The sequence below is a fragment of the Pezoporus wallicus genome, unplaced genomic scaffold, assembly GCF_028554395.1.
Source record: "Pezoporus wallicus isolate ANWC-B61680 ecotype Strahan unplaced genomic scaffold, APGP_CSIRO_Pwel_v1 contig_3952, whole genome shotgun sequence".
NCBI lineage: Eukaryota > Metazoa > Chordata > Aves > Psittaciformes > Psittacidae > Pezoporus > Pezoporus wallicus.
In genome coordinates this window covers 6278888-6294932 of record NW_026635034.1, presented here as the reverse complement: position 1 = coordinate 6294932, position 16045 = coordinate 6278888, and the positions used below count along the sequence as shown (strand labels likewise).

General features: G+C 38.0%; 1 protein-coding gene across 2 annotated transcripts in view; it reads right to left on the bottom strand.

The window, feature by feature from the left end:
• Window positions 1-640: 640 nt before the first annotated feature.
• BNC1 (basonuclin zinc finger protein 1) overlaps window positions 641-16045 on the bottom strand; it is a 76712-nt gene continuing 61307 nt past the window's right edge. For both annotated transcript variants that reach the window (XM_057430778.1, XM_057430721.1), the window contains exons 2-5: window positions 7279-7381; window positions 6875-7110; window positions 3725-5652; window positions 641-1713 (exon numbers count right to left, since the gene is read on the bottom strand). In XM_057430778.1, coding sequence (XP_057286761.1) covers window positions 1032-1713; window positions 3725-5652; window positions 6875-7110; window positions 7279-7381 — 2949 coding nt within the window. In that variant the 3' untranslated portion in view covers window positions 641-1031. The remainder of the gene's footprint in view (window positions 1714-3724; window positions 5653-6874; window positions 7111-7278; window positions 7382-16045) is intronic.

Below are 16045 nucleotides of genomic sequence, written 5' to 3'. Positions count from 1 at the left end.
TTATCTCCCACTGGTAGGAGAAACAATAACTGCCAATTCATGAAAGATATCTGCTGCATCCATTTTATCTGTCTCTTAAAGGCATAGAATTGCACCTTCAGACTCTTGAGCAGTTTGGATATTTGGGTATTTTTTTCCCTTTTAATTTATTTATTTATTTATTTTTAACAAAACCTCTTTTCCTGGAAGTGGAACTCAAAAAGTGCATTTTAAATTAAAGGGTTTACTTTTCCCCTCTATTTTATGAATGCATTTGCTGTGGTTTAGAAATTTTAGCTTAACCTATTCGTTCCTTCTATCACTACAATTTATCAGAATGTCTCAGATCTGTTGAGGCAACCCTGCCAAGTTAGGTAGCCCCTCCTTTTGCAAAGCAAATGGTATTAAATGCTAAGAAAGCCAAAATACTGCAATCTTTATCCAAGTGAAATGCCAACTTAAAGAGTAAGGACTGCAGGATTTTCAGATTTGAACTGTATGCAAAGTCTTCCCGAATTTGTAATTTATCTTTTGGATTTTGGGAGATACTAAAATGCAAATACCACATTCAAATAATACTGCAAGTCAGCTTCAGACTATGGTCTCAGGAACGAAATGATAGCCCCAAAACTCTCAACCCAACCAGAGGAAACTCACCCCAATCCTTACTCATTTCTCCCACAATAAAACAACTAATTTAACATGTAAACACAAGGGATGATGTTTCTCATTTGAAGCTCCTACTGTTGGCAAGTAATACTTCATAGGTATCAAAAATACTTTAGTTAATGTCTCCATATTTCCCCCATTTCTAAGATGCTTTCTTTTCTTTACGGAAGCTTTAGCTATTTAACATCAAGCCAAACAATTGCACAAAAACTACAGCACCAAGCTTTGCTAAATGAAACTGCTGGAGAGCACACACAGGAGAAAAGAATTTGACCATGTTTTTTGAGTGGGCTAGCAGTCAAATGAGTTTAAATAAAACTAATGTTAACACATTCCTTAATTGAAATGATTCTTAGCAGAAATAAATGCAGATCAGCATGATCTTACTGTAGGCTAGTTGGTGACCCAGCCAGACTTTTGTGCAGGTTAGGATTTTGACTGTGCCTGTTCCGACTGCGAACAGATGAAAACATGGTGTTGCAACCTGGGACTTTACATTTGTGGAGCTGGCGAAGATGCACAGTTTTGTAATGAGCCCTGAAAGTTCCTTTATTACTGTAAGTTTTTTGACATATATGACAAGTTATCGGCAAACTGGAAGCTAAATTTGTAAAGTTTTGATTAGCTTTCTCTATTAAAGTACAGTCTTGGTAGAGTTCATCATTGGGCATTAGGCTGGGTCCTTCACAGCTTTCATCACTATCATCCATGGGCATGGTGCATATTTCACTTCCTCCATCAGAATCCCAAGAAGAATGAGCACTGCTCTCAGATTTAATGCTGGAAGTAGTGCTTAGATCCAGAACAGCTCCATCATTCGATGGATCGTATCCATAACTCTCAGAACAGGGTTCTCTAATTTTGCTCACTGGAAAAACGAAGCTGCCTGTTCTGTTCATTCCTTTGAAGATTACAGAAGTATGTCCAACATGTTGTTTTAAAGAGACATCTTGGCAAAACTCCTTAGCCATGTCTTTCAAGAGGTATGTTGCATTGAAATGGTTGTTGAATTCCAGTGTATCTTTAGTCAGAAGCTTATGATGAAGATTTAGGTTTGAACTATGTCTAGAAGAACAAAGACAAGCTTAGCAAGAAAGCGTTTTGCCCCACTTAACAGCGGTTTCATAATGATTATTAACAAAGAAAAAAATCAATATTTAGTAGCATGCATGAACTGTATACTTCTAATTTGACCAACTGCCACACTGGGAGTGCACACAGATGATCTGAACTTGCTTGCACTGGCATATATCAGAAATAACTCTACAGAAATCAATGTTTCAAATTCTCTCCTGCATTGTGGATAGCTGTCTGCTCCACTAGGTCTAGTGCTGGGCCTAAAAGAGTTGGAGGACAGACCAAAAACCTGCATACTGAACCGAGACCAGAGAATGGACTGAGGGCAGTAAGAAGATTCTTTCCCAATGGACAATGCAGGAAAGGAGTGACACCTGAGTCTGCAAAAAATACTGATGATCTCAAATACTGTAACCATGTGCCAGGGTGCAGCTGTACACATCAGTACAGAGCTTTCACTTGACAGGATTTTCCTTGAAGTAAGGAATTTTACATTTTATGCAACTTGCAGGTTTCAAATGGGCATCTCTAGATTCAGTTTAAAACCACCAAAACATATGAAAATCCCTGCTGGCCACTGAATACAACCAATCAGCTCACTGAAAATTTCCAGGCTCTGGATAGGAGATTCAATTTATTGCAAGACAGGGAAAATATTAATTTTTCTCTTTGCCATTATGGTTTAATCTGAACCGTGAACTGTTCAAATGTGCATAGAAATGTGGCACTTGCAGTCACAGCACTCGTCTAGAAACTTCTGCGAAGTTTCACATAACTCAGTTGTTTCACATAACTACTGTTTTGCACAAAGCTTGTTAACTTTCTTGTGAGTTGGCTCTGTTATTTTGTTTTTTTTTTTTATAAACCATCTTCCAAAAGCACCTATGTTAAAACTTAATGTATGGGTGCAGAAAGGAATTCATGGCATGTGAATGCAAATCCTACTGCTGGCCTTCTTTCCTGTGGCCCATATCACAATTACAGTGGAGAGGAATTCACATCTGGGAAGATGCAGGCAGCAGATGAAGCTGTGCATCTCAGATGCAGCGGCCAGTCCTCAGAGACCAGTTCATCCTCTCTCTGGACTGCATCAGCTGGCTCCAGCACTCCTAGCAGATTACAGACAATCTAAACCTTGTGTCACTCTGAACAACTATCCAGGCATGCTTCCTGCAGCCAAAAGCTGCAGTAACACTCTTACAGGAGAGATAGAAAACTTACAACACTTAGTTGCACTTTAACAGGTTTGTTATCTATTACTTATCAATTCAGATACATAACTGATAGTCAACAATAAAGCTTCAGTTCTTGCTTCTATGTATACAATAGGCTGAAATGAAGTGATTTACAGCAACACAAGACTGCAGCTAACAGTAAACTGAATTAAAATCATGATATACTTTAGGAATTAGTATGCAATCACACATAAAAGCACTACCAATGTGGATACACACCAGATAGTGTTAGTTCAACTAGCACCATGTAATGTTAATTTTTGTACCGACATAGCGTAATCTTACTTTTCTTATGGGTTTTTCCCCACCAGTCTGTTCAAAATCCTTGAGTAAAGCAAGGACAAGAGCAAGTGAAGACTTCCTGAATTGATCTCATTGCTTTTTCGTTAAAGAGCACTGTATATATTAAAATACACATGATAGTACATAATAAACATGTAAGTTCACACATGCATCTATTGGCAAATTGCTGAATTCATACCCTTGTGGCTTTCCCTTTATGTTCTAAAGTATTCTTTCAACTATTGCAGTATTTGTCAGTTATGAAATTTTCATGGCTTTATTTAATACCTTGTCTAGTGGAAAGGAAATGTTTCTTTCAATGGATTTTCATTTCATGAATGTTCTGATAAATTATCGTACCTGTTATATGAGGATACACAAAAAATCTTTGCAGGCTCCATTCCTCAAACACTCATTTTAAATTCAAATTAGGCTCCATTGTGATGGTAAAATAAATACAATTTTGCTCATAATTTTCTTACCTGTCTCGACTTCTACGAGAAGGGAAAGCAGCATTACAGCCCTCAACTGTGCAAATATGCATTTCTTTGAGATGTACATTTTTAAAATGCATTTTTACACTGTAAGGGTTTTTAAAAGTCTTCTTACAGATGTCACAATGAAAGCGGCTTTCTTCCTTCTGAATCCCTAGTGCATGTTGACTGACATGATCCATATCTTTAGAGTCTTCAAAACAAGGAATGGCAGCACCCCTGTTTGACAAAGTGCTGAAAAACCCCCCGGTCAGCAAGTGGTGTTGCAATTCAGGGCAGTCATCTTTAGGAATCCTGCGCTTTGACTGCTCTTTAATATACACGGGGGGTTCAGTCATTGGTTTTATAACATCATTGTGGTGGTGTTTTGGATCTTCATACATAATCTCATGGGAAACTATTTTTAATGGCTGGTTTTCTTCTGGTTTAACCTCTTTCTCATAGTGATGCAATTCATTCTCAGAGATATCCTTGATGTATTTGTTATCTGGTGCAAAGACAGATTCAAAATACTTTGGGCCCTCTACCCCAGAGACAGATTTCCATGAATTACCTGAATGGGGGTGCTTTTCCACCCTGTCGGTCACCCGCTTCTCTATCTTATGCTCACAGGTCTCAAGCTCTCCGTCGCTTACCACTTGCAGACGTGTATCATCTTCAGAACTGGCAACATCACTGCTTTCATTTGGTGTCTCCACAGCTTCTTTCTCTATCTTAATAGGCATGCTTGATTTACGAGATTTCTTCTTGGGTAGCATGTCAAATGGCAATTCATTTGAAACAAGCTGCTCTGGTATAGAGGAGGAAACAAGAGGCAGAGAAGGAAGAGTACCTGGAGTATTTGCAAGCTCAGCTGGTGTGACTGGACTACGGTAAAAAGGAAGAACAGGCTGTACTGTCTTCAGGTTTGGAAAGAGGACACCATTCTGCCCAATACTGGGAAATCCAGCCTGACCCTTTGAATCTGTACAAGAGCTGGCATAGCTGGTAATAGTTCTGCTATCCGGAGCTAAAATTGTAAACTCTGTCCTTTTACTATCTCCAGGTCCAGCAATGGTCAAACCATTTCTTAGATCTTTATCCCTGTTATTTCTATTCATTGGCATATGGAGTCTGGGGTTAGGATTTGCACTATGACGATTTCGACTACGCAGAGAGCTAAATACCATATTGCAACCCTCAATTGTGCATTTGTGCTTTATCTTCAGATGAACAGCATTGTAATGTATTTTCAAAGTACCTTTGTCATAAAATGTCTTTTCACATGCAGTGCAGAAAACACGCCCTTTCCTTGGCCCAGCGCCATTCTTTTCAACAGATTTCATTTTGTTTTCTGGAGATAGTGCTGTCATTTCAAGCTTTGCTGCTGCATTATGTGAACTGGAATCACTTAAAAGGGCATCATCTTCTGTTTTAGTGGTGACATCTGGACCATTTATGCTCCTCTCATTTTCAACTTGAAATGGTGCAGAACTAGAAGTTAAGAAGCTGCTTTCAGAAAATGGTATCTGAACATCTTGTTTAGTTTCACTGCTATGGTCTTGACCTTGCTCAATCAAATGTCTTTCTGGTGGTGAACCTATCAAAGGTGGAGGCACTGGACTGAAAAACTGAAATGGCAGCATGAAAGCCATGTTATTTACAATATTCTCAAAGGGATGAATGTTGGTGGGACTCATTTTGTCCAAGGAAGCAGAAAAATTAGGACTGTGTTGATTGCAGCTCTCAATGAATGCCCTAATATCCAAATTGGCAGTTGGTGGTGGTATTATAATGGACTGCCCTTCTTTCTCTTGAATTGCCATTAATTCTACAATGGACTTAGTTTCTCCAAAACGAAGAAACTGCTGCAAAGTAGCCAGTTCTTCTTCAGCGGTCATTATGCTCCAGTGATCCAGCACCTTTCCTGAAGCATCCTAAAGCCAAAAATATTTGAATGAGTCCAAAATTAGTTAAGGCAAACAAAAAACCCCTCCCCTGAATCTCTCATTTTTTCAGGGATTAAAACTTCATATCTAGTGAAATGATAAACTTGCTCTATTTAATGAGAGATTAATGCCAATTCTGTGATACCTCTTTCCAAATTTTACTACAGTAGTTATATTATTTCTTTCAGACTGACAGTAATACTTTCCAATAAACTATTTTTTTTCCACAAAAATTAAGACACGTCATTTGAACAACAGTTAGTATCATGTAAGTACAGACAGCAGAGATGGAGCAATCAGACCAAGATTTAGCTCCTCATTTAAGTCAAGTATTCTTTCATAGCAAGTTTAATAATCTTCCAAGCAACTAAGATCAGAGAACAAATGAACCTGTATTGATCTATTGCCAGTGTTCACAGAGCACAGCTGTAATTACACTAGTGTTGGAGTTCTTTCAAACTCTAGCTATGCCTAACTTTTCCCAATAACTACAATAAATATTTTATCACAGAACATGTATTTGATGGCCTACTGAGATTTTTCACAGTGCATGTAAGAGTTCCTAAGATGATGAAGAACGTAACATTATAAATTTTTCATGTGGTAGAGGTTCAAGGTAATTGATTCCGTATTTTTAATCCTAACACTAAAAAGCAAGATTATCAAGACCATTAAATATTGATTCGTGTCATAATTTAAGATCATAATGTTACTTTACATAAAAGGTAACTTCCACAGTAGCAAGGACTAACATCAGTGTAAGCACATAGGGCCAAATTCATTCTTGATGTAGCTCCAGTAAGGTCAGTAGCACCACACCAGAGATGAACATTGTCCCTGGTGTTTAAAAAGATGGCAATTTTATTTGTCAATGTATTATGCTACCGTATAAAAGTAAACTCCCTGTTTAAATAATACTAGCACAAATTCTAAAGCCTTTACTTTTATACATTCCCAGTAACTTTTCTTTTTTCTCTTGATTTACCTTTGTTGATGGATATGAACAAAGTAGGAAGATTTCAGATAAGCCTGACTAAAGGCGAGAGCAATGACCAAAAATCCACCCTTTTTTTTCCAGTGCTAAGCTTGTACAAGTCTATTACTGCCTTTCAGATGTATCACATTGTTAACACATTGCAAACCACTGACAAGACTAAGCTAGAACACATTATGAATTACATGTGTATATTTAAAAAGCCCCTCTAAATACCTGTAGCACATATCCACGTATATAATCCTGTAGTGTCCAATCCAGGGCATGGAGAATCTGTATCACCTCTTCCTGCTTCAGTACACTGAAAAGCCGATCTAGCAGAATTTTAAGGCGCACAGGAATGGCTTGGGTTCCATACAACATGAGGCTACTGATATCAAAAACAACATTGGATTGAACTATTTCTACCTGGCTTGATGGGTAGAGGCTGGGAATCCTTAACTTGCTCAGGGCTGAAAATAAAATTACAAAATGTAAATAAACTTGAGTCACAAGAGATAGATAAAATTGAATATAACTAATACTGGGGTTTGGGGGGGGGGTGAGGGGTGGCATAAAAAGCATGCTATAGCGAGGAGGATCCTAAAAGGTTTTATATAGATTGCAAGAACAAATATTACCATGTGCTACCCATCCATGCCGGCACTGGTCACATTGTCGCTGATTTATTTTCCCAGGTTTGAAACACTGACAGCTACAGTTCACGAGAGTGCATCGGATAGCCTGGAAATCAATAGAAAGGATGATAAGTAATATATAAGCACCGTCTAGAGTGTGCAGAGTATAGATATAAAATCCACCCATAAAATCCACATGAAGACAGAGTTAGCATACCAGCACATACCTATCAATGTGCAATAGAAATAGCCTAGGCAAAACCTGAGTTATTCAAGATTACCTCTGCTTTAAAGAGGATCAGACACCGTATAGAACACTAGAATATTATAGAAACAAAATATTTAATGTCATACATGCAACACTTCTGTAGATTTGTTTAGGCAGAAGCACCTTTATAACAATAATAAAGTGTTCTTGTGCATTCACCTCAGCTACCATCTTCATGCAAGCCCACTTTTTTCAAGGAAGGTTTGAAAATAGACATACAGATGAAAGTCCCACTCAAAGTTTTGCTGGAACTCTGTACTGCAATATAAGAAGTTCTAATGAGCAATGCCTTATCTCTGCATAGATGCCATCCCTTATGTACAGCAGTATCCACATAGAAGATAAGTATCCTGTCCAAGATACAGGAGTCCACTAGTGCTTCTCAGTAACAAAGCTCATCAAAAAGTACTCCAGCTCCTCACACACTGTAGCAGTCACACTTGATAAGAGAAATGCTTAAAAGATAATAGGCAAAATAAAGAACACGCAGAAATAGCAACCAGTTGCACAGTTCAATTTGTGCATCACTTTACTCTCACCGAGGTCATCTATAATGCAAATCAAATTAGTATTCAGATATTCCTAACCAACAGGGTGAAACAAACTTGCTTCCAGGAATACATGCTTACTTCTGTATGTGCCCATCTGCTGCAAAAGGCAGACAGACAACTTTGAGGTCCTAGTTAAAGCACCATAGGGATCGCTATAGAGCAAAGCATTTGTAAGATTCTGTATTGCTTAGATCTGATACTGAGAATAGTTCCTGTATAAATGGAGTATTTATTAAGAGAGGGAAAGTGAAGAAATTAATGTGCAGAAAGTCTGCACTGGAATAAATAAATAAAAAAGATTATGCAATTGTAACGTGTCTGCAATTTTCTGGTTTTAAAGAAACATGTTATGTTTTGAAGTACAGACAGCAAATATGAAATAAGGCAGTTATACCCACCACTGGCTGCTACTCATGCTCCAAGGGTCATATGCAAAATGGGGACTTCCTCTACTTATTAATACCCATAGAAAAGCAAGACAAGACTTGAAAAGTAACTTCTTTTCAATGCAGGCATCCCCACATTGGCAGCTTTGAAAAACACACAAAGAAGCAAGTTTTTGGACAATCAGACTAAGGAAAATGAATGCAGGAGGTGCTTAAAATGAAAATGACATTAAGAGAAAGATAATTTCACTGGGTGTTGCAATGCACATTTCTTTAGGTTTGAAGAATTTGACTGATTAAGGGCAGAACAAGACACTACAACAAGTACAACAATCTATTACAAACAAGCTTGTGCAGGATATTTGGATGCTTAGTGCTTTAAATGACTGGATTTGGACTGAGATTTTAAAATCTCAGTAGCTGGCTTATTGAGGAGTTAGCTTACATGCACGTCTCCAAACTGCAGTGACTTGATGCTGAGATTCATCTTTATTTGAAGAATCAGAACAAGTGGCAACAGGGCTATTGAAATCTCTGAATCATTTTGCCTTTAATCTTTTAAAGGAGCCATTGCAAAATACTGAATTCTTGAGAAAAAACTCTGTGTTCCCCATAAAGTGATAAAATACACATCAATACCCCACACAGTGTGAATTGCTTCACTTTAATAGAGGATATATTTTCACTTAGATGCTAAAATACTTTCATATAACAACAAAAAGCCATAATTTTTTTACAGAAAGGTTGGAAAAAAAAAAGACACAGTTGGCTGCTGATTCATTTCTATCACAAAATATCCAACAATAATGCAGTTGAAGTCTTCTCCCTCTGTACATACATAATATTCTGTGCCTCGCACAGACTGAACCCCTACCATAAGCAACCCTGCTAGGTTTGGTAAACTACTGTGAATTCCACGAATGCATCTTTTGCAGTCCCTCCAGACAATATTACAGAAGATTACTTCCTTTTTCTGCAAGAAGTAACAGAAATATGCACAATGAAGAAAGCTGCCATGATGATAAGTTAATTAAGATTTCAAAATCTTTGAAATTCCTTTTCCTTTGGACATGTTCTGCAAACCAGTGACCTTCAAAACTATTTTTTCTTCTTGATTTGTGTACTTAGACAAGAAAGATATACTGCACAAAATCCCACATTTCAGAGCTTTGCGTAACATCTTTTTTCTATATGATACATGTATTTATTATGTCTTCCTGCATATGTGTAGAAGACTGCACAGGCAAAAAGTAAAAGGAGGACATTTTGCTTTATGTCTATGAAAGCGGCTATTACAGAGTGAAGTTCCCTTCTCTTCTAAATATGGAACTGATCCCCTCTCAAGTCAATATGTTACTGCTTCTGGACACCAGCCTTAGATGAAATTAGCTTGCATACTGCCAACATATCAAAGTATACCCTCAAATCAGGGATCTGCTGCTGATTTAAAAAATGGCTTGTAAGAATCCCTGAGAAGAAACATGCGTGATTCAGGTTGGTAGCCTGCCCCTTCATTTGTGCTCAACCCAGTTTGTGTCTCTTAAAACTTCTCTGGCAACATTTGTGTTAATATAGTCACAGAGAATATATAACATGGCAAAATTAACTTTTAAAATAATCAGTGAGTCACAATTCTAAATCTTCATTCATTGTTCAACTTAAAAAGGCACTTCTAGAAGATGCACTTTGATTATCTCCCAAGTTAACTTATATCAGAGTTCAATGAAGAGAAATTTGGCAAAACTTCTTGAGATTTATATGCTTGTCTTTTGCCTGTTAATCCTACTGTCCTTTATATGCTTATTCTAAGGTACTGTAATTATATCAAGTCTTTTAATGAGCTTTATTTTCCTAACAAGTGGAATGTACATACAATTTCATTCTATAGAACAAAGGAATAACTTTCTATATTGCATACATGTAAAACTTCAGAATTGTAATTAAAGGATTGGAAATGTAGATGGAAATTAAAGTGGAAATTTTTTAAAGTTCAATCCTTTCATTTAGGTCTATTAATTTAGTGTCATTTTCCAGAAACATAAGGCAGATATTTCAAAAAATAGATCTTATGCTATCATCATGGATCTTGTTATTGCTTTCCAGTCACTCTCTCCCTCACAAATGGATCTTTCTAAACCCATTATCAGCAACACTTTCTTCATTTTATGTATTATTTTTTAATAGAGTTGAAAATTCTGATCAAAATTTCCTGTGGTTTTACCAGCAGGACTGTGGAAATCCAAATGTCGGATTTTTTAATGCAAATAATTCCTCATTACGAGAGAAACAGATGAACGATTAAACTGGCCATTATAAAGCATCTAACGACGAATCGCTGAGAAAGAAATCTTAACATCTGTTGCCTGAAAGTCATGACTGCTGACATCTTTCTTTGCCAGATATTGATGTGGCTTCGATTACGCTTTAAAACTTACTGAACATTACTTTGCAACCCACTCGCCGCCTTCACAGAAAAGCACAAGCTAATAGGACAAATTCATTCTCATTGTGGGATATAATCAGGCTTCATTTCTAAGCAGGTTTGAGATCATCTATACTCTCCTGAAGCCTTTTGGGACCTACTCTTGCTTGCAACATACTAACAGCAGGTTTAAAACAAAGCAGCAAGAGGAGAAGGGCTGTATAACTGTACCAAATCTCATTTAGTGTTAAGTGGATTCTGGTTTGACAGCACTTTGGCTTGGGAAATAAATTAAAAAGTAAGCAAGTATTGAAGACTCTGTCAGGACCGAGTTAGAGATCTCTGCTCACACTGGAATGCCAGTCTGGCTCTCTGCATGCAGTGAGAGCTGCAAATGCAGACACCACTAAAATGGAAGAGCAAGTCCCAGATTACCCTGATAGTGTTTAGTGTTGGTATTGCACAGGTCAGCAGCCTCCCTTGTTTCTGGCACCCAAGAAAAAACCTTGTTCTCTTTGCACAATGTTACCCCTCCCTTTAGAAACTGCTATTTTAAAGCTACTGCCATCCCATGAAAAGCATGAGAGCTTTGCTGCTCTGCTATGAGGATTAATGACAAAACGCTGCCATTGATGCTGTGTTACAGGGACATCTTTTCCAATCAGGGGTTAGAAATTCCTATCAATTTAAAATGCAGGGTTCAAATAAAAATAGGAATTACATGAAAGAAATGTGTGAAACTCCCACTAGATGAGACGTAACTTTTCATGTTCTTCTAGCAACAAGCTGTATCTCCTATAGCCATCTCATCTTCATTTCCCAGAAAAAGTAATTCCACTGAATATATGTAACCCTCCAAGTTACGTGCTCTGGTGAGAAAATATCCTATAGGAAAAAACAGGGACATGTCCCACTTCTATAGAATAAACTTGCAGGGGCTCTACAGTAAGAACACTTGTGGAGGAAGAGCCAAGAATTATAATAGGGGAAGAAGATCAATTTGTAAAGCATTAGGATTTTTGGTTTTGTCTGCCAATCAGCTAAACCATGAAAGTCTTTGTACTTCCTAGAGTACAGGTAACAATTTTCTCACATATTAAGAATAATCCACAGAAATTAAGCTCTGTTTTGTTTACAGAACTAAAATTAAACATGGGACATATGTATGGTTATTAGGAAATACTTTCTTGCTTGCACTTCGCAAGAGATTTGCAAGGGAAGTAAACGGATGGATACATTTATCTCTTAAATTAGAAGTACAATCCACAGCTAAAGGACAAATCCGAATCTGTGTGCACCTTTCAGTAAAGAAAACAGTAACTATATATGACAGCGAAGTTGCCTTCCTGGCCAATTTGCTTTCTTTCCTGTTAGTGCCGTTATCCACTGGGTTTCTTGTGGTTGCAAAGTTTAAATAAGTCTTCCTTTTTCACCACCCATTTACATTTGATTACTTCTGTGTTTGAATCCTTTGAACAACCACTGAAAGCAGAGATTAATTAAAACCCCCTTTATCTTAAGCACCTCTGTCAATGCTTTGCTTTTCCACACCATACAATGAGCAAAGCTTTGGTTTAGCCTTTTTTTTTTTTTTTTGTAAGGCAACTTCTACCACTTCACCTAAGGATATATTCCACTGATACATAATACTGTCTTTTTTATCATGATTTAGAACAAGTTCTCAATTTACATTTTGTCCACCTTACTTTCACTGTACCACAACTCAGCTGTGCTTATCTGTCTCACACCAACACCATTTTTCCATCATCTATCCCATACGTATTTGTACCCACCCTGTCCCCTCCATAGTACATATTTAGCCCTTGTGCGTGTTCTCCCTAAACACGGACGTCAGCTTTTTGTACTCTGTGGAGCTCTCTGCAGTTTACTGAAATTAAAATATATTCCAGTATATTCCAAGTGCAATCACAAAAGGTGTTGGGCTGCTCCAGATGGTGTTAAGTACTTACTGAAGATATAGCTCAACAATTAAACCTAAAATGCACGCTGATATATCTGTTAGAGTTTAAATTAAATATCTTACATTTCTATTGTTCCTTGAAAGCTTCAAGGTATTCCCAGTTTACTAAGGCTATAAATCCCATCTGCCTGTAGAGAACATTAGGGGAGCCCCTGCAGCACCTTCAAAGAAAGGCTTTGGGCCATTTTCTTCTTCCTTACATGCTCACTTCAAAGGGGAAACAGGGATGCCTGGAGGATGGACAGAACATGGAAACCCTTCAGTGCCTGTAAGCAGAGCTGGGAGGACCCATAGGGAATGGGGAAAAGAGACACACCAAGCAATAGTGCACTGAAACACACTTACATGTGTACAGGTCTGACAGCAAGGGCCGCTTTGAGTTACTCTGCACAAGGTAGACTTGGCCCATGCTACGACTTGGCATGAACTTGTTCAGTTCAATTTTGTGGTATTTTCTGCTATCATGTGTTTACAGTTCTCAGTCATGGCTGAGGTCAAAGCCATGCTGGTAAGTCACACATCACTGATAATACACATCCACTGCCTGCCTCAGTCCTTGAAACAAATGGATTTCCATTCATGGACATTTATGCCTGTGCAAGTACATCTGGCTGTTGCAATCTCTGCTGTTTCTATACTGAAGTTTAAAATACTTAAGACTAAAATAATTACATAAAAGTATTAAAACAAGGAAAAGGTCCCTATAAGATTACCAATTATACTACACTGAATGCTGCACACACTATTTCCACAGTCTTATCTCACAGAAAATGTTTCTTACAAAGTAACAGCTGCCTTTAATACAGTTATTTAATAAATATAATAAGTAACAACAAACTTCTTTCATGAGAAGCAAACAAGCAAAAACAGACCTTACAGTTTGTTGTATCCATATTTTGAGCTTTTAATTAAGCAGAGAAAAGTTGCACACGGAAGTGACAGAGTAAACAGCACCGACCAAATAGCTCCAACCTTCTCCATTAGAGGACATGTTTGAAATGCTAGCCCTCGATGATTCATCTGACAAACTGCTTATTAGTGAAATAATTTAGCAAAATTCTTGTCTCCTGCTCAAGAGACCAAGCAGGAGACAAATGAAAAAGATGGGCCATGACTTGCCTTTTGCAGTGCCACTAAACACAAAGTTACACTCATAACTCAGTGCCTAAATCCACGATGGCTCCTCAATCACTGGGCTGGTTTTCATACGCACCAACCATACACACTAGCTCCTACCAAGCTCAGGAGGTGCAAGAACCTTTGAGAAACCCAGACAAAAATCTTTTGTTTCAGAGGCCAAACAACACCTGTTGTGCTGAAGATTTTGGCTGGTGCCAATACCACTCAACTCCCACTTACCCCTTCTCTGCGGGGAAATTATGTTATGATTTTTACTCCTAAAAGAACACAAAGGCCACAAGTTGAATACATTTTCTAGATAAGACCACAGAATACATCCCATTAATTATCTGGATCCTTATGTATATATTCATACTGTTTATTTGGGGTCAGATACCAAAACCTGACCTCCTTTTAAACAGCCACAGCTTGAACATACACATAAATAAGAGTATTTACAACCCAGATCCTGCAGCAAGTTGCATTACCCCATTAGCCTCTCCCTCAGTGGGGCTGAACAAAGATAATTTGGGCCTAGAATTTGACCAAATCTCTCTCTTGTGGGTGTAGCTGAGCACCTTGAGCTAAAAATGTTTAACTGTCCTTGTAATAATTAACCAAAATATCCTCAAAACCATCTAAAACGTGAAGGGAGGAAGTGAAAAAGCTCAGTAAGATGGAACTGAAATTAGGTAATACTTTCACACGATGGCACCACCCCATCAAATCAACCATGCTTGTGGATTTAAAAGACAGTTTTAGCTGGCTACGGAATTATGGGCCACAAGTCCATGTGTCACCACTTTGTTAAATAAATTCTCTGAGAACAGACCTGAGACCAAGGAGCTGAGATGAGACTGAACTAAATCAGACTCAATCCTAGAGCCACTCTGGGCTCAGCAGCAGCTAACGGAGAGGAGCTCAGGGCAGTCCCGGGCACAGCAGCAGGGTGAGGGAGCAGAAGGGAGCCGTTTCTGAGAGAGGCAGCATGCTACAAGGCCAAACTTTAATCGCAGCATAACTTGTGGGATGAAAATCACTCCTCATGCATGTCACTTACCCTAAAGGGCCCCTTAGGGCAACTCTTGTTAATGGCACTGTCAAAATAATTATAAAGAGAAAAGAATGTGAGCACACGCGTGTGTGTGTGTGAGCACACACTCAGACTGCTGCTCTTTGAACAAAAAGCACTGGACAGTAAAACTTAATTCTGCCGTTCAGCAACATGCTTGTAGATACATTGGGTTATGGTGCAATTAATCTCACTTGTTAACAACAGGTGTGTGCTGACAGACAGCTTGGTCAGACCTGGGCACGCATTTAGATCCTCTTTTACCGTTCAGTTTGGAAAAGAAAACAAGAAATACAAATTGAGGAATGAAAAATGTCACATTATCATTTTCTTACAATTATTTACTTTTGATTCTGAAAGAGACTACAATGCTACGGTTCCACTGGCATACCTGCCCTGGCCTGCATAGGGCAGAAATGTTTTGCTGAGTATTAAGCCGTGTCTATCACAAGGTATTGAAGTGACTTCCTTTCTTCATAAATTTACAGGAAGAATTGTTCTTCTTAGTGCATTCCAAAAATAAGTAACAGAGTGCTGCGTGCTCATGACAAAAAATGCTCAGGCTTTAGGAGTCTGGATAAGTCACTGGACAGAAATGGTGTGAAAGGTCTTATGATAAAGCACAAGATGCCATTTAATGTAGCAAATAAATTGTGTGCATACTGTTCATCTGTATTGCCATGCTATGCGTGCCACAGTAAATGGTGAAAGTACAGACCTATCCATGAACTGAAATTTAATTAAATATATAACACCAAGCCCCATGTTAGCAAGGAATAAGTGTTATAAACCCAAATTCACAAATATCATAGAAATGAAAAATATTAGTATAAATCAACGGCAAGCCCTTTAAAATATGTCTTTACCTAGCTTATAAAGTGTTATATATGCAATGTTGGTGAGTTAATGTTTCAAAGACAATCCTAACTTTTCAGCTCCTCACACAGATGCTTAAGTCTCAAAGCCATGAA